The 22,054-nt window shown below is 51.9% G+C and overlaps 1 protein-coding gene across 3 annotated transcripts in view; it reads left to right on the forward strand.

Annotated features, from left to right (window-relative positions):
* The first annotated feature begins 3,885 nt into the window (after nucleotides 1-3,885).
* ARHGAP39 (Rho GTPase activating protein 39) overlaps nucleotides 3,886-22,054 on the forward strand; it is a 127,641-nt gene continuing 109,472 nt past the window's right edge. Inside the window, exon 1 of one of the 3 annotated variants that reach the window (XM_065669094.1) lies at nucleotides 3,886-3,961. In XM_065669094.1, the coding sequence (XP_065525166.1) occupies nucleotides 3,951-3,961 (11 nt within the window). In that variant the 5' untranslated portion in view covers nucleotides 3,886-3,950. The remainder of the gene's footprint in view (nucleotides 3,962-22,054) is intronic. The other 2 variants (XM_065669096.1, XM_065669092.1) reach the window with 2 other exon arrangements.

The following is a 22,054-nucleotide window of genomic DNA, read 5'->3' on the forward strand; positions in this document are numbered from 1 at the left end:
AAGCACCCATCCTGTTGGCCAGGTTAGAGGTGGAGAAAGCTGTCCATGTGCTTGCCTTCAAGAGCCTGCCCACACCTTCATGTCCCTACAGCCCCTGCTTGATCCCAGAACCTGCATCTCCCAGCACACACAGAGATGTGGAGAAATGGAGCTGGGATGGAGCTGTTAAGGGGTTGGTGCTGCTGCAGCTTTTGTAGATAGAGCTTAATGGAAGGGTCAATTTCTTTTTGTCATTTCTTCTTTAATTGTTGGGGGGTTGTTTCAAGTCTTTATCTAGCTTAAAAATATTAAAGCATCCTAGTTTTGGTTTCCATGGCAATAGAGACAGTGGGTGCTCATGGGTTGGAGACGTTGGTACCTTGCATTCGTCACAAGGGCGATATGCTTCAAGGTTCCCAGAAGAGAAGGGAGGCCATGGCATGGAAGGGTCAAGGAAGAGGCCAAAGCCCAGCCCCAGGGCTCAGGGATGTAGCTTGGGGGAACCGATGTTTGCAGCCAGATCTTCATCTTCAGGAGAGCTGGGGATGTGGCAAGGGTCTCCAGGCCTCCTTCACTGAGTCATAGAATGTTTTGGGCTGCAGAGCACCCGTAAAAGGTCATCTAGTGCAACCCCAATGCAATGAGCAGGGGTGTCTTCAACATCTTGTTGAGTATCAGTGACCGGGTGGGTGCCTCTCCCATAGCATCCACTGCTGTGGGCATCCCAAGTGCTGCTGAGGCACCATCCATGATGTACGTCTGTAGGAACACTGAGGATGGGGCTGGGGGTGTCAGCAGGACCCCAGCCCTCACCTTCTCTAAGTGCGACATCCTGTACCTCCAAGCGCAAGGTCCTGCACGTGGGTTGGGACAATTGCAGGCACAAAGACAAACTTGGGGGATGGATGGATGGATGATGGATGGATGGATAGGTGGATGGATGGATGAATAGGCGGATGGATGGATGGATGGATGGATGGATGGATGGATGGACAGGTGGATGGATGGATGATGGATGGATGGATAGGTGGATGGATGGATGGATAGGTGGATGGATGGATGGATGGATGGATGGGTGGATGGATGGATGAATGGGCGGATGGATGGATGGATGGATGATGGATGGATGGATGGATGGATGGATGGATGGATGGATGGATGGATGGATGGATGGATGGATGGGTGGATGGATGGATGGATGGGTGGATGGATGGATGGATGAATGGGCAGATGGATGGATGGATGGATGATGGATGGATGGATGGAGGAGCCCTGAGAAGAAGGACTTGAGGTGATGGTTGATGAGAAGCTCCCCATGACCTGGCTTCAGTGTGTGCTTGAGCCCAGAACCCCCCCGTGTGCTGGGCTGCACTCACAGAGCGTGAGCAGCAGCTCAGGGAGGGGATCCTGCCCCTCTGCTGCACGCAGGGGAGACCTCAGAGCAGCTCCAGTGCCTAAAGGGGCTGCAGGAAAGCTGGAGAGGGGCTTGGGACAAGGGCCTGTAGGGACAGGCCAAGGGGAATGGCTTGAACCTGCCCGAGGGGAGGCTGAGCTGAGCTCTTAGGCAGAAGCTCTTCCCTGTGAGGGTGCTGAGGCGCTGGCACAGGGTGCCCAGAGAAGCTGTGACTGCCCCATCCCTGGCAGTGCTCAAGGCCAGGTTGGACACAGGGGCTTAGAGCACCCTGCTCCAGTGGAAGGGGTCCCTGCCCGTGGCAGGGGTTGGAGCTGGATGGGCTTTAAGGTCCCTTCCAACCCAAACCATTCCATGATTCGGGTGCCCCCCGTTACACATGAAGAGGTGCATCCCAGTGAGGAAACATGCAATGGATCATGAGGAGCAAGGTGATGGGAAATGGATTAACTGGGATGAGTCTGGGGTGGTAAGAGAAGGTTTAGACTGGAGGGGACAAACGGCAGCTGGGACCCCAAGTTGGGAGCCAGGCATGGTCCTGCCTTGGTCTCGTGTCCTCATCCCAACCCAGCCCAGTGCCAGGGATGGGGATGGGAATGGGACCAGTCTGCAGGGGCATGTCTTTGTGCACACGTATGTGCTGTGTGTACATATGCACACGTGTGTGCAGCATGTTGTACAGTCATACATGTGTGCCTGTGGACTTACACGGGCACTGTGCACCTTATGTATGTTTAGGTAGTCTGTAAGGGCAGAAACATGTGCTGTGCATATGTGTCCACCTGGTCCGTGTAAGTAACACACGTGTGCTGTCTGCACATACATGTGCATGTGAGTGCACAGTAGACAAGCACACAGTGTGCATGTATGTGCCAGCGCGTGTGCAGGCTGTGTGCCGCACAACGCACGCATGGGTGTGCAAGGTGTGTATGTGCAACATGTGTGCAGTGTTTGTATGTGTAACTGGTGCGCATATGTGTGTGACCCGTGTTTACATGTGTAACGAGCACACACATGAATATGCGCCATGTTTACATAGGTGACTGGTGTGAACATGTATGTGTGCTGAAGTGTGTCCTGTGTACAGTGCTCCAGGGCACTGCTTGCACTGGGTGCACATGCGTGTGTGCAGTGAGTACATGCACATGTACCACATGCCTTTGCACACTGTGCAAAAGCATGAGTGCTTGTGTGCACATGTACACCATGTGTGAGCACATGTATGTGCACAGAAGCGTGTGCTGGGTGCAGCAGTACATAGCTCCAGGGCACCCTTTGCATCGGGTGCACGTGTGCGTGCAGTGTGTACACACATGTACCACACGTGTTTGCACTCTCTGCACACACGTGTGTTCATGTGCATGCGACACATGCACACACATATGCCCAATGTGCACACATGTCCACACACAGACCATGTGAGGAAACTGGCTCCATGTGCAGCGTGCTGCAAGCACATGTGTGTGCACACGGATGCCTGCCAGGCTTGAGCATTTGCATGCACACACGTGTGTGCACTGTGTACACATATGTACTTTACATGCAGTTGCATCTGCACACACACGTCTTTACATGTGTGCACATACATGTGCAAGTGAGCGCACAGTAGATATGCACACAGTGCGCATGTGTGTGCTAAGTGTATGCATGTGTGTGCGAGGTATGTGCACCATGTGTGCCGTGTTTACATGTGTAACCAGCATGAACACGTATGCGCGCTGTGTTTACACGTCTAAAGGGCATGCAGAAGTTTGTGCGCCATGTTTCCACGTGTAACCCGGACGCACATGAATGTTCAACACGTTTACACACGCAACTGGCGTGCACATGTATGTGCAGTAAAGCGTGTGCCGTATACACGCACTCGCGTGCACACGGCGCAGACTCGAGCGTGTAGCGTGTATATGGGCATATGACACTCGGAGGTGCCGGCACCCCGTGCACACGTGTGCTCACGTGCACGCGACACACATACGTGCGCACGTATGTTCGCTGCGCGCGCATGTCCACGTGAGCCGCGCGCGCGCGCGCCCGCGGCTGCGCGCCAGGCTCTCGCGTGCGCGTGCTTACGCGCGCGCACCGCGTACCCACGCGCGCTGCACGCGCGCGCGCACGTGTGTCCTCGGGCACGTGCGCACCGCTCCGCGCACGCGCGCTTGCACACGCTTGTGCGCCGCAATACCCCCGTTGCGCACGCGCGTGCGCGCTCCCCACCCTCCGAACTACAACTCCCATCACCCCCTGCGCCCCCCTTCCACCCCTCCCTCCTCCATCTAGGGTAAGTGGGCGTGGCCTTAACAGCCGGCGGGGGGGGGGGCGTGTCCCACCCGCCGCGCCACGCCCCTTGCGCCGCTCCCCATTGGCCGTTGTCGCTGGTGACGGCGGGGACGCGGCGCGCGCGGGCGCGCCAGCGGCGGCCTTAGTCGGTGGCGGGGGGCGGCCGCGGGGGGGGGGGGGTCACCGGGGGGTGGTGGGGGGGGGCAGGCAGGCAGCACGCGGACCATGGGAGGCCGAACCGGGACCGGAGCCGCCGCTGCCCTGCGGTAGGACCGCCGGGAACATGGCGGAGAGGTGAGAGCCGGCACCGCGGGTGGCGAATGGGGGGCTCGGGGGGGGGGGGGTGAACTCACTGAGACCCCCCCGAGGGGGAGTGCGGGGCCGAGCCCCCCGTTATAAGCGGCTCCCACCCCCTGTCAGCACCCTTTGGGGGGGGCTTAGGGTGCTGGCGGGGGTGCTGGCCGCTTTATTCCCCTTGGGGGGGTCTTATCTGCTCCCCCCATAGATGTTATGGGGGTCCCCCCGCCTGTTGAAGGGGGTCTGAGGGGTGTTTGCCCCCCCCCAACCCCTCCCACTTCGGGGGTATCTGTGGTCTTTTGGGGCAGGGGGTGTTCTCTCTGCGTTTATATGGGGGGGACACGGACCTTACGGGGGGCAGTGCAGCCCCACAGCGGTGTAGGGGAGGAGGAGGAGGAGGGGGGGGGGAGCAGCAGCATCCCCCTTCTCTCCGCAGGGTGTAGCTTCGGAGCCCAACCCCACCCTGCTGCTGTGGGTGCATGGAGGGGGGGTGAATATTCCCCCCCCCCCCTTTGGTTTTGGTGCATTGGGGGGGGGGTCGAGATGCTCCCCCCTGGTTCCCTGTGGATGCAGGAGGGGGGAGGTGCATCCCAACCCCACCCTAATTTCCAGGGGGTGATGGTGAAGGGGGGGGGGGCGGTTGTATCCCACCCTCTGCTCCCTATGGAGAGGCTGTTTCCCACCTTGCTTCCTTTTGGGGGGGGCTGGATCCCACATTCTGCTCCCCATGGAGGACCTGGGTCCTTCCCTGCTCCCTGTGGGGGGGGCTGGATCCAGCCCTTCTCTTCCTAGGGGGTTATGGAGGGGTCTGGATCCTACCCTCTGCTCCTTGCAGGGGTTCTGGAAGGGCTGGATCCAATCCCATCCTGCTCCCTATGGATGCTTTATGGGGGGGGGGGGGTAACATTGCATGGGATGCATCCAGAGGAGGTATTTTTATGGAAGTGTGAGGTGTGGCAGAGCGAAGGAGGGTGCATGGAGCGGGTTGGGGGGGGGGGGGGGGGAAGGACAGGGTGGCATTCCAGTGGGTGTGGATGCAGGGATGCGCTGGGAAGGGGGTGCAGGGAGGGATGGGGCTGCAGCAGCGCTGAGGGGGGGATGCACTGCTCCTGGAGCGGGCAGGAATGGCCGAGTTGTGGTGTTTGTGCTGGAATTGGGGCTGTAGCCGCTGTTTTTTTTGGGGGGGGGGGGGTCCCCTCTCTCTGCGCTGTTCTGCTGCTTCCCCGGCTGCAGAAACTGCAGGATGGGGATTTTTTTCCCTCCTCCTTCCTTAGCGAGAGCAGGAATCAACCCTTGAGTGACCTCTACAGAGAAACCCGCAGCTGCCGTGCTCCGCTTCCTCACCTGACACACGCAGCTGGGGAGCAAACCCCCCCCCACCCCCCCCAAAAGATGCTTCCCAAAGCACATTTGGGAAGCTCAGGGGGAGATTTGGGTCCCTGCAAGCAGCAGGTGGCTTGGACCAGGGATGCGCCGCTTCTGGGTGTCTCCGGAGCAGGTTCTAAGCGAGATGCGATGCTGTGCTTGGTGCCACCAGGTTGCTTCTCCCCTCCATGGGTGGTTGGTGGGTTCATCTCCTCCATGAAGCGTCTTCCCCGGGCGGTAGCTGCAGCTGAATGTTAATACATCACATGATGGTTAAAGCCAGCGTGATTGCACCTTGCTGCAAATCTGTTGCCAAGAGCTGGTTTCGTTGGCGCTGAGGTGGGGGGGGAAGCGACACCCTCGCAGCTCCATCCTCTGGCTGCTGGGAAGCATCTCGCCGCCGCTTTTGGGGAGGGGGAAGCTGGCATTTGGTGTTTGGGGGGTGTGAATTAGCCGGTGGATGGGAGATCTTGGCTTGCGCTCGCAAGATGTGGCTGATAAATCCCTCTTGGAGTTCTCTTCCCACGTATTGTTCCGTGCCGTATGCATCTTGGCTTCTCCTTTCCGTATAAAACCCATCTACTTCTTCCTCATCGCTTAGGATGGGTGCAAGAGGGAGGACGCAGGACACCAACCACTGTTACCCTTCCTCAAAGGGAAGCACAGACCCATGGCGTTTTGGGCATCCTTGCCCATCAGCAACCGGTAACTTCTTACATGTTGGCTGGTCCATGTGCTCTGTTGATCCAGAGCCACATTCCCAGCCTCAGATTTGGAGTCCTGGAATGGTTTGGGTTGGAAATGACCTTAAGTTCATCCAGTTCCAACCCCCCCCCCCCCCAGTCCATTAAATATGGGTTACTTTAACTCTGTGCTGGAGTTTGAGTTGCTGATGGCTCATTCCAGCAGTACCTGGGCTGTTTTTCAAGTCTAAATGACTCTTTAATGTGAATCCAAACGGCCCGAGTTATGTGAATACCCTTGGGAGAGATTGTTTCAGTGCTCTTCTTCCTTCAGTGCTTAAGTTGGGGCAGAAAGGTGTACGTTGAGGCCCTCATTCTCCAGGGAGGTCTCCGCTCTGATGCTTCTGAGGGGGTATTCCCACTGAAATCCATGGTTGCTGTGCTCTCCCTGCTGCAGATCAAGGCAAACCAAGGGCTAGCCTGTCTGCGAGCCAGATGTCTTCATGTAGCTCTTCCAAAAGAGCTTGGAGATGGGTTCAAAGGAGCTTTTCAAAGGAAGCTGCTAGCGAGACATCAAGATTTGCCAGTGGCTTAGAAAGAGGGGAGGGAGCGACTCACTGTGCTCCTGATGAAATGGATAGCACCCATATTGGTGCTTGCAGCTGAATGTCGGTGATTTATTGTTAACTTCATTTGAGGAGCCTGTAACTAATTCCATGATCTACGCGGCTTAAATTAGGTCGTTGAATACCTTAATAAGAGAAGCAGAAATGCTACAGTCTCCCCTAAGCTACAGCTCTAAGGGAGCAGCAATGCAGCCAGTTGGCCAAGAGCTCCGAGCTTTGTAGCTTGCAGCTGAATAGAAGGCGGTTCAAAGATGCAGGAGGAGGCCACGAGGATGCTCAGGGGCTGGAGCATCTCCCCTATGGAGCCAGGCTGAGAACATTGGGGCTGTTGAGCCTGGAGAAGAGAAGCTGCGTGGAGACCTCAGAGCAGCTTCCAGTGTCTGAAGGGGGCTCCAAGGATGCTGGAGAGGGACTCTTCATCAGGGACTGGAGTGATAGGACAAGGGGTGATGGGTTCAGACCGAAACAGCGGAAGCTCAGCTTGGATATGAGGAAGAAGTTCTTTACTGTGAGGGTGCTGAGGCGCTGGCACAGGGTGCCCAGAGAAGCTGTGGCTGCCCCATCCCTGGCAGTGCTCAAGGCCAGGTTGAACACAGGGGCTTGGAGCAAGCTGCTCCAGTGGAAGGGGTCCCTGCCTGTGGCAGGGGTTGGAGCTGGATGAGCTTTAAGGCCCCTTCCAACCCAAACCAGTCTGGGATTCTATGACTGGTGAACAGGAGCTACTTTCTACCGTGGCTGCAACCACAAAGTGGTTTTGGTGGTTAGTCCTAGATAGCCGTTGAGTTCAACAGTGGTGCTGCGTGTTCTCTGCCCCATCTTTGTGAAGGTTAATGAAGATACGTTCATGTACTCTAACAAACCTGGCAGCGTAGGAGCAGTGAGGTGATACAGGTTGTGTACATGGCAAAGATGGCTTTTCATCCTGATTTAAAAGGAAATCATTCTTTTAGCCTGTACTGGGAATGCAGGACCTTGATTGTGGTTCTAACTATGTGAGTGGTAAGAGAGCTGTATCTTGAAGCAAGAATACAGGGCCTAGACCTGATGGTTGAGAAAGATTCTCCAACCTGTCAATTAGTTGTCTGGAAGCCCTACATTTTAGGTAATGGAGATGAATCCCAGATTCTTTCAAGATAATAATAATAATAATAATAATAATAAAAGGTATTTTATGGAATACATGGCTTGTATAGGAAAATAACAACCACAATCAGTTTGACAGGAGAACTCCTGGGCGTGTGTTGTCAAACAGCCCTGCACAAGGGCAGTGCTGCTCTGCCATGATCTGCTGCATGGTTGGTTTGATTCCCTGTTCATGCAGCTGATCGTCCACGTTAAAAAACCTGGGAGAATCGGGGGCAGCCCCAGCAGGCTGTTTGTACATCCCTATCTTCAGCGCTGGGGTTGGTATCTGCAGCTCATCTCTCAATGAGGACTTCGAGTCTCCAAAATCCTGAAGCTGACTCTGGCAGCATCATAGAACCATGGAATGGTTTGGGTTGGAAGGGGCCTTAAAGCTCCTCCAGCTCCAACCCCTGCCACGGGCAGGGACCCCTTCCACTGGAGCAGCTTGCTCCAAGCCCCTGTGTCCAACCTGGCCTTGAGCACTGCCAGGGATGGGGCAGCCACAGCTTCTCTGGGCACCCTGTGCCAGCGCCTCAGCACCCTCATAGTGTAGAAGGTCGTGTAGGTCCTTTTAAAGATGAGCCCGATTCCCTTGGGTAGGGAGGGAGTTACCTCATCGGTGCTTGTTTAAAGCTTTGTGAGGAGCTATCCCAAGGAATTAGGTGAATCCAGAGTTCCTGGATTTGGAGGTGACCTGCTTTGGTCTCAACCATGTCTTCAAGCTGCATGCCATCGATTCATGCCACCACGTGGTGTTCTCATCTGGGATGTGTCTGTGGAGTTGAAGTCCTGACCTGTAGAAGCATGCAGCATCTTGGTGTAGACAACTTCCCCTGCAAAGTGATTGCTTTAGATGGTGAACAAGGAGCAGCTTCCTAAATCCCTGTTCTAGGAATGTCCCGATGTGGCTTCTCCTTGTCCAGGATCAAGGGACCTGACCATTATTTCTCCTGGGTCAGGCTGCTCTGACTCCTCAATCTGCATTTAGGCTGGTGAAGCTGGAGATCCAGGGCAAGTTGTTCTGGGTGAAGTTTGCAGGTAAACTATAATCTAGATAGCAGACATCGTGTCTCGGGAGTCTTGGTCTGGGACTGGTTTGGGCAAGGCTCAAGTCATAGAATCATAAAATAGTTAGGGTTGGAAAGGACGTTAAGATCATCCAGTTCCAACCCCCTGTTGTGGGCAGGGACACCTCACACTAAACCATCCCACACAAGGCTTCATCCAACCTGGACCTGAGCACTGCCAGGGATGGAGCACTCACAACCTCCCTGGGCAACCCATTCCAGTGCCTCAGCACCCTCACAGGAAAGAATTTCCTCCTTAGATCCAATCTAAACTTCCCCTGTTTCAGTTTGACCCCGTTACCCCTTGTCCTGTCACTACAGTCCCTGACAAAGAGTCTCTCCCCAGCATCCCTATAGGCCCCCTTCAGACACTGGAAGGCTGCTCTGAGGTCCCCACGCAGCTTCTCTTCTCCAGGCTGAACAGCCCCAACTTCCTCAGCCTGTCTTCATACGGGAGGTGCTCCAGCCCCTGATCATCCTCGTGGCCTCCTCTGGACTTGTTCCAACAGTTCCATGTCCTTTTTATGTTGAGGACACCAGAACTGCACACAATGCTCCAGGAGAGGTCTCACAAGAGCAGAGCAGAGGGGCAGGATCACCTCCTTCGCCCTGCTGGTCACGCTCCTTTGGATGCAGCCCAGGATCCGGTTGGTTTCTGGGCTATGAGCGCACACTGCAGCCGGCTCATGTTCATTTTCTCATCGACCAGCACCCCCAAGTCCTTCTCTGCAGGGCCGCTCTGAATCTCTTCTTTGCCCAATCTGTAGCTGTGCCTGGGATTGCTCCGACCCAGGTGTAGGACCTTGCAGTTGGCATGGTTGAACTCCATAAGGTTGGCATCAGCCCACCTCACAAGCGTGTCAAGGTCTCTCTGCATGGCATCCCTTCCCTCAAGCCATGCTGGTGATCGCTTGCATTAAGCCCAAAGGCTTGTGGTGTGTTGTTCCTCTTCTGAAAGATGAAGGCTTTAGTTCACTTCTGGTAACTTGTGAACTTGATACAAGGGGCGATGGGTTTAAGGTGAAGCAAAGGAGACTTAGGTTGGAACTGGGTTGAGTGGGGGTTGGAACTGGATGAGCCTTAAGGTCCCTCCCAACACAAACAGTTCCATGATTCTATGGATATACAGAGTTTTAAACAAGCAAAACCCAACAACCTTTAATGATACCACCAAATAAACCCCAGCCCGTAGGGATGGGGCTGATGCCAGGACTAAAAGTGATGGATAATGTTATAAGGCTGCAAGTTCCTGACACTGCAGCAGCCCCGTGGAGGGGCTTGGCTCTGGGGGATGGACCATACATCATCCTGTGTCAGGTTTTTGGGCTTGCTGTGCCCACTGTCACTGCACAGCAGTGTTTTTATGGGATGCTGCTTTAAACAGGCTTAGCCCAGACAATAAATATCAGCAAGAACGTCATTCTGCCTGCTGCTGAAGATCGCTGCAAATGTCACCATGACCTCTTCCCTCCAGAGCAACTCATTTCTTCCTCTCCTCAGCAGCGATGCTTTGAATCCTGCTTTTTTGCTTCAGTGATTATTCCCTTACATGCTCTAGATAACGCATTGAAGCTAGAAAGGAAGAGGCCTTTCCTCTTCCTCTTCTCAAAAAGAAACCTTTCCGCTCTAATCCTGCTCTTTTCCCACTTGGCATCTAATCCAGGCTGGCTATTTTTAATTCCAAGGCGCAAGCAAGGAGGGATGAACGTCCTCCAGGTGCCGAGGGGAACAAGCGGAGCACTCTCTAGACAGCATCTGCACCGTGCCCTTGGAATTCCTCCTGGAACTGCTCCCAGGAACCCCCAAAGCTGCTTTGCTCTTCCCAGCTCCTGGCTGGAAGCGAAAGAACCGCGTTGAGCTGTTACAACGGGAGGTGCCTCATTTCTCAGGTTCTTCATCCTTCGCTGTTTCTCTGACCTTAATAGAGCTGGGGACCGTGTTTATTCTCTTCCTCTTGCTGCTGGGGCTCTTCCTGCCCTTTCAGTGTTCTCACAAACACCCCTGCAAGAGGCAATCCTTACGGATGCCTGATTTTTAAGGAGTCAAACACATGGCTCTGGCTTTAGGGGGCTGGAGCCCCTTCCGTATGGAGCCAGGCTGAGAGCATTGGGGCTGTTGAGCCTGGAGAAGAGAAGCTGCGTGGAGACCTCAGAGCAGCTTCCAGTGTCTGAAGGGGGCTACAAGGATGCTGGAGAGGGACTCTTCATCAGGGACTGCAGTGACAGGACAAGGGGTGATGGGTTCAGACTGAACCAGGGGAAGTTCAGGTTGGAGATAAGGAAGAAGTTCTTTACTGTGAGGGTGCTGAGGCGCTGGCACAGGGTGCCCAGAGAAGCTGTGGCTGCCCCATCCCTGGCAGTGCTCAGGGCCAGGTTGGACACAGGGGCTTGGAGCAAGCTGCTCCAGTGGAAGGGGTCCCTGCCTGTGGCAGGGGTTGGAGCTGGATGAGCTTTAAGGCCCCTTCCAACCCAAACCATTGTGTGACATTGTACAAGCACATCCCTGCTGATGAGCAGGCAACTGGAGATCCCCGTCTCTGCGTCGTCTAAAGGAAAATGAAATGAAAAATCAAATTAAAAATACTGTTTTCAACTTGTTTAAAGTGTTTTTAAACTATAAACGGGAAGGAGATGGGAATGGGAAGAGGGGACTCGTGAACTGTGACGTGCAGTGACCCAGCGGTGTAATTTAGAGAGCAGAAACCACTCTTCCTGCAGCGAAAGATGTGGAAATTTCTGATTGTTGATTAACATCTCATAAAACTCACAGCCAATGAGGCCTGAAATAGGCTGTCAGAGGGAGAGGAGGTTTTGCTTATTGTGTTTTACAGGCAGGGTGATCCTGCAAGGGTTTGTTCTTGGACTGAACGGTGATTGGAAGTTATGTTTCAGCTCTAGAGTAGAGGTTTTGACTTCTGGCTGATGTTAAAGTTTGCTGACTCTTTAAAACACAGTTTGACTGTGAAGAAAGCCCTTGCTGGGATGAAGGGGAGGTGTAAGGAGCAGGGGTAAGTGGTATCTGGGCTTGAATGGGGCTTAGAGGAAGGATGCTGGGGGGTTGGCAGCTCTCCTGGCCACCAGGGACTTAGCCAAGCTTGGACCAGTGTTGGACCTGAAGGTGGTTTGAAGTCTTCTCTTTTATGGTGCCACGTGTAGGGACTGGGGGTTATAATTTAGAGTCGAAAGCTCAGGATGTACTGGATAAAAATGCAGCATCGGAATTTAGAGTTGTAGGATGGGTGTATTGTGCACGTGTGTGTGGAATGGTTTGGGTTGGAAGGGACCTTAAAGCCCATCCAGTTCCAGCCACTGCCACGGGCAGGGACCCCTTCCACTGGAGCAGGGTGCTCCAAGCCCCTGTGTCCAACCTGGCCTTGAGCACTGCCAGGGATGGGGCAGCCACAGCTTCTCTGGGCACCCTGTGCCAGCGCCTCAGCACCCTCACAGGGAACAGCTTCTGCCTAAGAGCTCATCTCAGTCTCCCCTCGGGCAGGTTAAAGCCATTCCCCTTGGCCTGTCCCTACAGGCCCTTGTCCCAAGCCCCTTTCCAGGTTTCCTGTGGCTCCTTTAAAGCACTGGAGCTGCTCTGAGGTCTCCCCAGAACCTTCTCCTCCAACCCCAATGCTGTCCCTATTCTACAGATGGGATGAGACCTTGATATTTTCATGCAGTAGAATCCCACTGGACTCTGATCCCCGCTCTCTTCTCCATGACTGGTTCCAACCGTGCTGTCTCCTCCTCCTTTACCACCAAGCAGCATAGAAACATGTCAGAGTTGAAGCTCAGTGCTGTCTGTGTGGTGTAGCCCCTATAGAAATCACACGTGTCTGGTCCATTTGTGCTCTTGTCGGATGCACGCGGTTTCTGGGCTGCCTCTTCCCGAGGTGATGACATCTCGCTGTCTGCCTCGTTGCGTTTGTATTGATCTTCCCTCTCTGCTCCCAGCTCTGCTCGGATGTAAATGACTTCCACAGGCAGCGTGTTTGGAAACCCAGGCTTTTCACCATCCGCAGACGTTACCCTGCCAACTGGAGCTGTAGGTGTATGATCCTTATTGATCCTTCCGTGGTGTTTCTTGCAAGCCTGAGAACGCTTCATGCACAGTTTGGGAGAGGTCATTGCGCTGGATGGAGAAGTGCATTCGCTTATTGACTGCAGTCCTTTCCGGAAGAGAAGGATGGGCAATAGGGGGTGTGGAAATAAGGGGAGGATTGAACTTACTTCAGTCTGAAGGGGGGTACAAGGATGCTGGAGAGGGACACTTCAACAGGGATTGTAGCGATAGGACAAGGGGGAATGGGTTCAAATCGAAAGAGGGGAGATTTAGGTTGGATATAAGGAAGAGTTTCTTCCTTATATCCAACTTTCAAGGCCAGGTTGGATGGGGCTTGGTGCAAGCTGCTCTAGTGGAAGGTGTCCCTAAGCTTTAAGAGCCTTTCCAACCCAAACCAGTGCATGACTCTCTAAGTCAACCCATGGTCTGTCCGGGTTGTTCAGACCAAATAATCCCTCTTTGAAGTCTAAAGCCTTGAAAGGCCTAGGAATGAAGCAGCGACAGGAGTGTGCTGAGCCATGAAGTTTGGGCTCGAAAGGCAAAATGCTGCTTCTCGAAGAGCCTGTTTTGCTTCCTTCGGTTCTGCTGGCGTTGGGTTTGGTTTGGTCGGGTTTTGGTGTCCATCTGTTGGATTACTCACCGCGAGGAACGCAGCTCAACCTTTGGAGGATGTGCAGATGTATCATCAGTTTTATTAGTAATTAAGCTGTCTCTTAAGTACTTTCTGAGTCCTGAAGTTGGCTTCCTGGCTGCTGCTGTTTCTGCTTCATAAGCTGCTTTGCTGCCTTTAATCTAACGTGGGTGCATCTGTGACTCCACAGCCCCTCAAAGGCAGGGACAGGAGTAAACCCTGTAGAAGCTTCTCCGTGTACTGCAGTGGCCAAGGCTTTAATAGTAAGAATACAGCAGAAACACAAACTCCTCTGACTCTGGCAGCATTTCCTATGGCCAGGAACATTTGGGAAGAATTAGAGGAAAAAGGGAAAGACAAACAAGGAGAATAATGACTGTTGGGAGCAGAGGAGATGAGGAATTTGTGTTACGCGCATCTCTGACCGGATCAGCAGGCTCTTGGCGAGGTGTGTGGTTTTCTTCCTAGGAAAGCAATGGGATTTGGGTGGAATGAGCATAAAGCAGGTTGTTTGCTGAGGCTGCTGGACTTGGTTTCGCTGCTTTGCATCCGTTTGGCTACCCGTGACGACTGCTGCTTGCTGCTTAGGGTGTTTTATTGGAGTTGAGATCGTGTTTTGGCCTTTGCTGGAGTTAAATCCAGTGGCTGCGTGGGGAGGAGAGCAAGAGGTCGCTTGAGTCAGGCTGCTGGGGGTTGTCTCTCAAGGACATCCACAGCTGAACCCCTAAAGGAGCCATCCGCATGGCAAGCTTTCTTCTTAATGCAGTTTTCTGTCCGAGGCAGGAAGGATGCTGAGGTCTGAGTGGTTTGAAACCCCTTTGCAACATCCTTAGTGGGTTTCTTGCCTTTCTCCATCATGGCAATATAGAGAATCATGGAATGGTTTGTGTTGGATGGGACCTTAGAGCTCATCCAGCTCCAACCCCTGCCACGGGCAGGGACCCCTTCCACTGGAGCAGCTTGCTCCAAGCCCCTGTGTCCAACCTGGCCTTGAGCACTGCCAGGGATGGGGCAGCCACAGCTTCTCTGGGCACCCTGTGCCAGCGCCTCAGCACCCTCACAGGGAAGAGCTTCTGCCTAAGAGCTCATCTCAGTCTCCCCTCAGGCAGGTTAAAGCCATGATGCTTTGTCCTGTCACTCCAGGCCCTACTCAAAAGTCTGTCCCCATCTTCCTTGTAAGCCCCTCTTAAGCATTGGGAGGCAGCAGTTTAGAAGGGTCTCCATCCAGGGTTATGCACTGGGACTGGTGGAGCAGCAACCACCACAGGCCTCTTTCTGCCTGTTTCCCCTTCTCTGCTCCGAGCTCTCTCAATGACATTCCAGCTCTGGTGCAGAACTTGTGCTGTGCTGATGGTGAGGTTCTGGACCCCCCCATGGAGTTTCCTGATGCAGGCTGTGCTGTGTGTGGATGAGAACCTCAGCATGATGGGCTTGTCTGGGGTGGAGGTCTTGCATTGCTGTCTTGGAGTCTCCCATGTAGATGATACAAGGATCAGAGTAGCATCGCTATGAGTGTGGCTTGATGCAGTGGGGTATCAAAAGCCTATAAAAAGCTCTTTATTTCGCTTTGAATTTCAGCCTAAAAGGACTCTCATTCCACCCCTGCCCCATCCAAGGCTGCAGAGAGCATTTGCTTCCCTACTTCCACCTTCTGTGCCATTTCCAAGAGATGCTGTTGAGTTTGTCAGGCTGCGAGGCAAAATTGCAAATGAATCCATCAACGCTGCTTTCATTTAGAAGCTTTTTCTTTTTCCCTTTCCAGTTCTGCAGATCTAACATCTCCTGAATGTCACCTTGAGGAATTCATGTTGTAGCCTGGCTGCGGATCAGACATAGGGAAGTAGGTGCAGCACGTGCTCAAAAAGCAACCCTCCATGGGAAGGAAGGATGGTTTGGAGAACACTTTAGGGCGTTTTCTGGTTTATCTATCGTTTTGCCTTATCTAATAGGAAGTTCTCTAGGTTTTTTGTTCAAGGTGAGTAATGCGCCTCGAACTTCAAACCGTGACAAGTGCCTCTGCAGCAATTATTTTGCTGTCAAGCTTGTGCTCACCTAAGCACTGCACCTTTCTTCTTCAGCTGGAAGGGAGAAGGTGCTTGGACAGGGTTTTTTATCACAAAGGTGGGAATAGGTTCTGTAGGAAGAGGGGACTTGTTCTGTATGTAGGAATTGGGGTTATTGAGAAGGTACAATGCCTGCCTTACCCAGAATGTGTTCTACCATTGGGCTTCAAGCTGAGGCTGGACAAAAGGGGCTTTTCGATGAGTTCTTGGCTGTCAAAATGTAGGGTTTGGTACTGGAGGTTGAAAACAGCCAAGCGTATTCCCAGGCATGACTTAGAGCAGAGCAGAGAATGAGGTTCAGGAGGGCTTGTGTGGAGAGGGCTATGGGAAGAACATGAAATCATAGAATCATAGAATAGTTAGGGTTGGAGAGGACCTCAAGATCATCCAGTTCCAACCCCCCTGCCATGGACAGGGACACCTCTCACTAAACCATCCAACACAAGGCTTCATCCAACCTAGCCTTGAAATAAGCCCTGTTTCCCCTCATGTCATTGTTCCTTCATGCCCAGGTTGGCATCTGCTGTCATCTGAGCAGATGACACTCAAAACAGGAAAACTAACACAGACCCTTGCTAGAAACCAGGCTTGGTGTGCAGGAGGAACAGGTCTGGCAGCAGAACCCTCTGTTGTCTGATACTCCTCTACATAAGAAGCATCTGATCCAGACCTGTAAGCCACAGGTTGTATTCGTCTCGCTGTGGGTGCCTCATTTCATGTGGTCGGTACTGGTAGGTGTATTGTGAGCATTCATGGCTATTAACTGTAAATGTGCCTGCTTGTTACTCCCGCTGGAATACTGTGTCCAGCTCTGTGGCCCCCAGCACAAGAGGGATGTGGAGCTGTTGGAGAGAGTCCAGAGCAAGCCATGGGGATGCTGCAGGGGCTGGAGCATCCCTGCTCTGGAGCCAGGCAGAGAGAGCGGGGCTGGGGCAGCCTGGAGAAGAGAAGGCTCCTGAAGGGGAGACCTGAGAGCAGCTCCAGTGCCTAAGGAAGCTACCGGAACTGCTTGGAACTGGATGAGCTTTAAGGTCCCTTCCAACCCAGACTGTTCTGTGATAGTTCACAGCGGGATCTGAAACAGAGGGGACAGCTCTTAGGCTCAGCCTATTTATCTGGCTTGTAGCATCCCACGCTAGGGTGCCAAAATGAAGTAGTTTTCTTTCATTATCGTCTATATGGTTGAGATTATATATATATATATATATATATATATAGTTACACATAATGTTTGCAGGTCTCCAAGCTAATGCAAAGTGAACCTGCTTCCATTCTAAAGCCTTGCCTTGTCACCAGGCACTCGTAGGGTGCTTTGAAGCATGCAGTTATACTACCAGACACAAGACTTAGCTGTAGTACCCAAGTAGACTTGCTTTGTGTGTCAGTCTCCCTGCAGAACTATACCCCTAAAGGTTGTTTTTTTCCCCCCTACTTAAAAGTCTTAATGAATGATATTTCGACTGCACAGGGGGAAAATTTATACAGCGTTATCTGCAAGTGTGTTTTTTAGCCACATTATCCACGTGCTCCAAGTGCAGATGGAGAGACATATGCCAGGAGTATCCAAAAGTACATCTATGGATTTTTGTATTTTCCCTATTGCTAAAAGGATTCAAATGGATCCAGACCCCTCCATTTGCTTGGAAGAAACCTTGAAGAAGAACCCAGGATGCTCACTAAAGTAAGAGAGAATCATGGAATGGTTTGGGTTGGAAAGGACCTTAAAGCTCATCCAGTTGCAAGCAGTTCCAGTAGTCATTTAGGCACTGGAGATGCTCTGAGGTCTCCCTTCAAGGAGCTTTCTTCAGGCTGAGCAAGCCCAACTGCTTAAAGCCCAACTACTTAAGCCTCGAATTCTGATTCCCTTCTTTGTCCCCTTTCTCAGAAATGAAAGGTGCAAAATGCCTAAATAGGGAAAATTGAGGCTAGAGCGGTGTATTTAATAAACTGGTGCCATGAACAGATGTCCTGGAGTCGGATTCATCCTGGGGAATCTGTCAGCTTGGGAAATGCACCTACAGAGGCTACTGCAAATCTGCACATTGAAGTAATTAAAGGTTATTGATGATTCATGTACCTCCACCCCCAGAACGATGATCCGAGTGCTGCTTTCTCTGCTCATAATCCATTTCAGACTATCCGGTAGGGTAGAGATCATTAACCCTTGGGATTACCTGGGGCGCTGCATCCAGCTCTGGGGCCACCAACACAAGAGGGATGTGGAGCTGTTTGAGAGAGTCCAGAGGAGGGCACGGAGCTGCTGCGAGGGCTGGAGCATCCCTGCTCTGGAGCCAGGCTGAGAGAGCTGGGCTGGGGCAGCCTGGACAAGAGAAGGCTCCTGAAGGGGAGACCTGAGAGCAGCTCCAGTGCCTAAAGGGGCTGCAGAAAACCTGGAGAGGGGCTTGGGACAAGGGCCTGTAGGGACAGGCCAAGGGGAATGGCTTGAACCTGCCCGAGGGGAGGCTGAGATGAGCTCTTAGGCAGAAGCTCTTCCCTGTGAGGGTGCTGAGGCGCTGGCACAGGGTGCCCAGAGAAGCTGTGGCTGCCCCATCCCTGGCAGTGTTCAAGGCCAGGTTGGACACAGGGGCTTGGAGCAACCTGCTCTATGGAAGGGGTCCCTGCCCGTGGCAGGGGTTGGAGCTGGATGAGCTTTAAGGTCCCTTCCAACCCAAACCATTCCATGATTCTCAGCATTTTTGCATCCCATCTCAAGGTGGGCCTCTGGCTTTGGTGTCTGTCGCATCCCTGCTTTCGTCTCGTCTCCACTCATTCAGCTCAGTTTCGCGTGGCTGCTGGTTTCTTGCCTAGCAGCAGGATGTGATTTTTAGCAAAACACTGCCTTTGCCCTACAATATTGTTTTATTTCCCTTGATCCTTCACTCTCTTGACAACTTCAAGTCAGCACTCACCGTGCTGACCTGCAGATCTGAGTACAGGCATGCAGGATTTACCCCAAAGTGAGGAGCTGCCTGTGCGTGTGTTCATCTTGAGGACATGGCACTGAATTCAGGCATATTTGGGGTAGTTCTACTCCGTCCCCACTGCACTGATTGTTCTACAGGTAGAGATCCAATGGGGTATAGCCAGCGATTTGAAATGCTAGAAGTTATTTGGCCATCTGTTGATTGTGATTATTAAGAGGCATTGATACCATGTTAAGATACCAAAGCTGAAATTAATGTCTCCCAGGTATGTTAGCGTGGTCCTCCAGTGAATGTGTATCATTACGGTATGCAGCTTGCTCAGACTGCAGGATTTCATGGCTAAACCCCCCAAAAACCCTGCTTCAGTTGTGATTTGCTGCAGAATTGCATCGTGGAGGCCTTCAGACCCTGAGGTTTGGTATCCTGAAGCCAACCATCCACCCCAGAAGGAGCTCAGCCCCTTGAAACAGGGAATAAAGTGGGGACCTGGGGTACTATCAACTGCTTTTTAGCTGTGGATTCCGACACTTCTCCATGGGGTCGTACGTGTGAAGGGCCAGGAGCATCATTCCTGAGCTACCTTTGGTTTGGAATCTTGACTGGCGTGAAACCACTTCATCTGCTTGGAAGTATAATGTTCTAGGCTTGGGCTCAGGCATGAGTTCAGGAGGGAAAGGAGGTGAAATAGGGTTGTTTATGACAAGTTGGAGCAAAGGTTTACTAGCCCAGTAGCCCATCTCCTGACAGTGGATGTTGTCTTCATCTTCTGTGGTCCTGGGAGGCTGGGACGTAGCAATTGCAGCTCTGGGTCCTTGACTTTATCGTAGAATCATTGAATCATAGAATGGTTTGGGTGGGAAAGGACCTTTAAAGATCATCCAGTTCCAACCCCACTGAGTCATAGAATCGACCTCATTGAATCATAGAATGGTTTGGGTGGGGAGGGACCTTAAAGCTCATCCAATTCCAACCCTCTGTGATGGGCAGGGGCACCTTCCACTAGAGCAGGTTGCTCAAAGGGGTTTGTGAGTGATGGCAGAGTTTTTAATGGGGCTCTCAACAAAGCTCTAGTACTTGGCTGTGTTGGGAGCATCTGAACTTAAATATCTTTGAGGTGAACGTCTCCTAATGGTTTAAATATTCAGATGTTAAATATTGCTAAATACCCTTTATTTTCCCATTCCCTAAGTGATGCTTTAATCCTGCAGTTTGCTGAAATATAATTGCCATGCTCTTCTGTGAGTAGCCTCTTGGAAGATCTTTATCCCGGAGCTATGTAAAGGCTGGGTTATCTCCTGGATTTTAAAGCCAGCCTTTATGAGAGGCAAAGGCAGAGCTCCCTCCACAAGGTTGAAGGAGACCTTCCCTTCCTCCTTAGCAACTCTCTAGGGTGGATGCGAACTAGCACCTATAATGAAGTTACAGACAAAGTAACTTGGTTGATAGCATCCGGAAGGATATCCAGAGAGTGTTGCATGGTATTAAGCATCCCAGACCTGTTATAAAATGAACCCCTTTGCTGGGAAGAGGAGGGATTGGCTGCTGGAAAACAAGATGCAACGAACAGCAGGGATCAATGGCAATCGATTAAAACCTGGCGTCCCTGGACTATGAAACTCTGAGAACATCTGTCCATGGCACATTTAAGGTGAGATGTGGCTGTTTGAGCTGGTTTTATGATGTTTAACTGGGTTTAGAGTAGTATAAACTCAAGGCTACGTGAAGCTTTAAACCCGTTTTGACTTGAGCAGCATCCATGCAGAGTGACCTATCCTCTTCAGGGTCAGGAAATCATAGTTTCTTTCTAATAAATCCCTAAGAAGAGTGAATATAAAGGCACAAACGTGCAAGAGGGCTACAAAAACCTTGTCGGCAAGTAGAAGGTAAGAAAGGAATGCACAATAAATGGCTTTAAATCTTATATAGGTAATAAGTAGTAGGGACAAGGGGATGCCAGGAAGTCAGGGTGGATTGGTCAAGTAGAAATGTGGGGAGAAATGTAGTGTTAATACAGACGGACATGAAGTAGGAAGAAGAAAAGTGGATGTGAAGGAAGGAGAGGATGCTCCAGGGTATGCATCAGAGTTGCGTGCAGCAAGAGGACGTCGAGGCCTTTTGATAGTGATAAGGAATGAAGGGAAGTGCAGGCTAAGGAAACACGGTGACTTTGGAAGCGGTTGTGATGAGGACATGGAGAGAAGTTCATTTCCTAAGTGCTGCTGGGTTCTTGAATGATCTTTGTATTTAATGCGCTGCTTTTATGTCTTTGCAATTCGGAGACGAGGCATGTGGGTGCAACAGGGAAAACGGGGAACATGAGCTATATTCCAGGAAAACTTAATTCAGGCAGAATATAGGGAGGATTTAATGTCTTTTCTGGCTTTTTTGGGGGGAGATGGTAGGGGGGAAGTTAGACATTCTTGTCATGGAATGCCTTCAGGGTATTTGGTTAAGCAGTGCAGAAACAGATGAGCTTAGGAATGGCTGTCCTGGATAACTGCCTGATGTGGTAGGATCTAGAGTGCCTGGTCCAAGCTTCGTGATGGTGCTGAGACACTGACAAAGGGTGCCCAGAGAAGCTGTGGCTGCCCCATCCCTGGCAGTGCTCAAGGCCAGGTTGGACACAGGGGCTTGGAGCAAGCTGCTCCAGTGGAAGGGGTCCCTGCCCATGGCAGGGGTTGGGGCTGGATGAGCTTTAAGGTCCCTTCGAACCCAAACCATTCCATGATCTTAAAGGCCTTTTCCAACCTAAACAATTGTGTTGAACACTTGGAAGTGATGCACAGCGCTGTCTAATTTGCCTTTATTTTTAATTGCAAAGGCAAAATGAATGAAAGACAAGGTAGAACTCATGTCAACTTGGGTTCTGCTCTTGCTACCTTGGTTGCAGACCCTGATCAGTATCAGTGGAGGAGGGAGATTAAAACAAAGCTCACCTGATGTTGCTTGTAGCTGAATATGCTGCTTTCTTCTTGTGGAATTCTCTTCTCCTGAAGACTAAGTGCTGCCTTTCAGAGCAGAGCTATTGAGATACTTGGGGTATTTTTGGCTTGGGAAGATAATGAAGCCTTAATGCAGCAATCCATTTGATACAGAAGATCAAAAGACACAAAGAACTCGAGTTAGAATCCAAGCGTGGCAGGACACAGAAATAGAAATGACAAAGTGTGGGGGATCTCATCTCTTAGCCGTCGTCTTCCAAGCGTTCCTTTTGGTTTACAGGCTGGGAAATAGCAGGGCAGCTCCAAATGCATCCCTTAAAGGAGGAAAGGGGTGGGATGGGTTCCAAGGAGCCTCTGCATATTAAACAAAGATAAATCCAGTGTATTGGTACTTTGAAATCTCTTCTCATACTCTTCATAAAGCTTTAAAAACCAATAGATTTCCAGGGAGAGCAAAGACGTGTTTGTGGGTATCCGGCTTGCTGAGTGCCTGCTAACATGAGATGTGGGATGGAGGAAGAAGAGTCACATCGTGACATACAGCTTGCATTGCTTTGTTGGTAGAATCCAACCTGCGCCTTCCAACTGGTGCTTTTATGGTGCCTGTGGAG

Source organism: Lathamus discolor, chromosome 2 (genome assembly GCF_037157495.1).
Source record: "Lathamus discolor isolate bLatDis1 chromosome 2, bLatDis1.hap1, whole genome shotgun sequence".
NCBI lineage: Eukaryota > Metazoa > Chordata > Aves > Psittaciformes > Psittacidae > Lathamus > Lathamus discolor.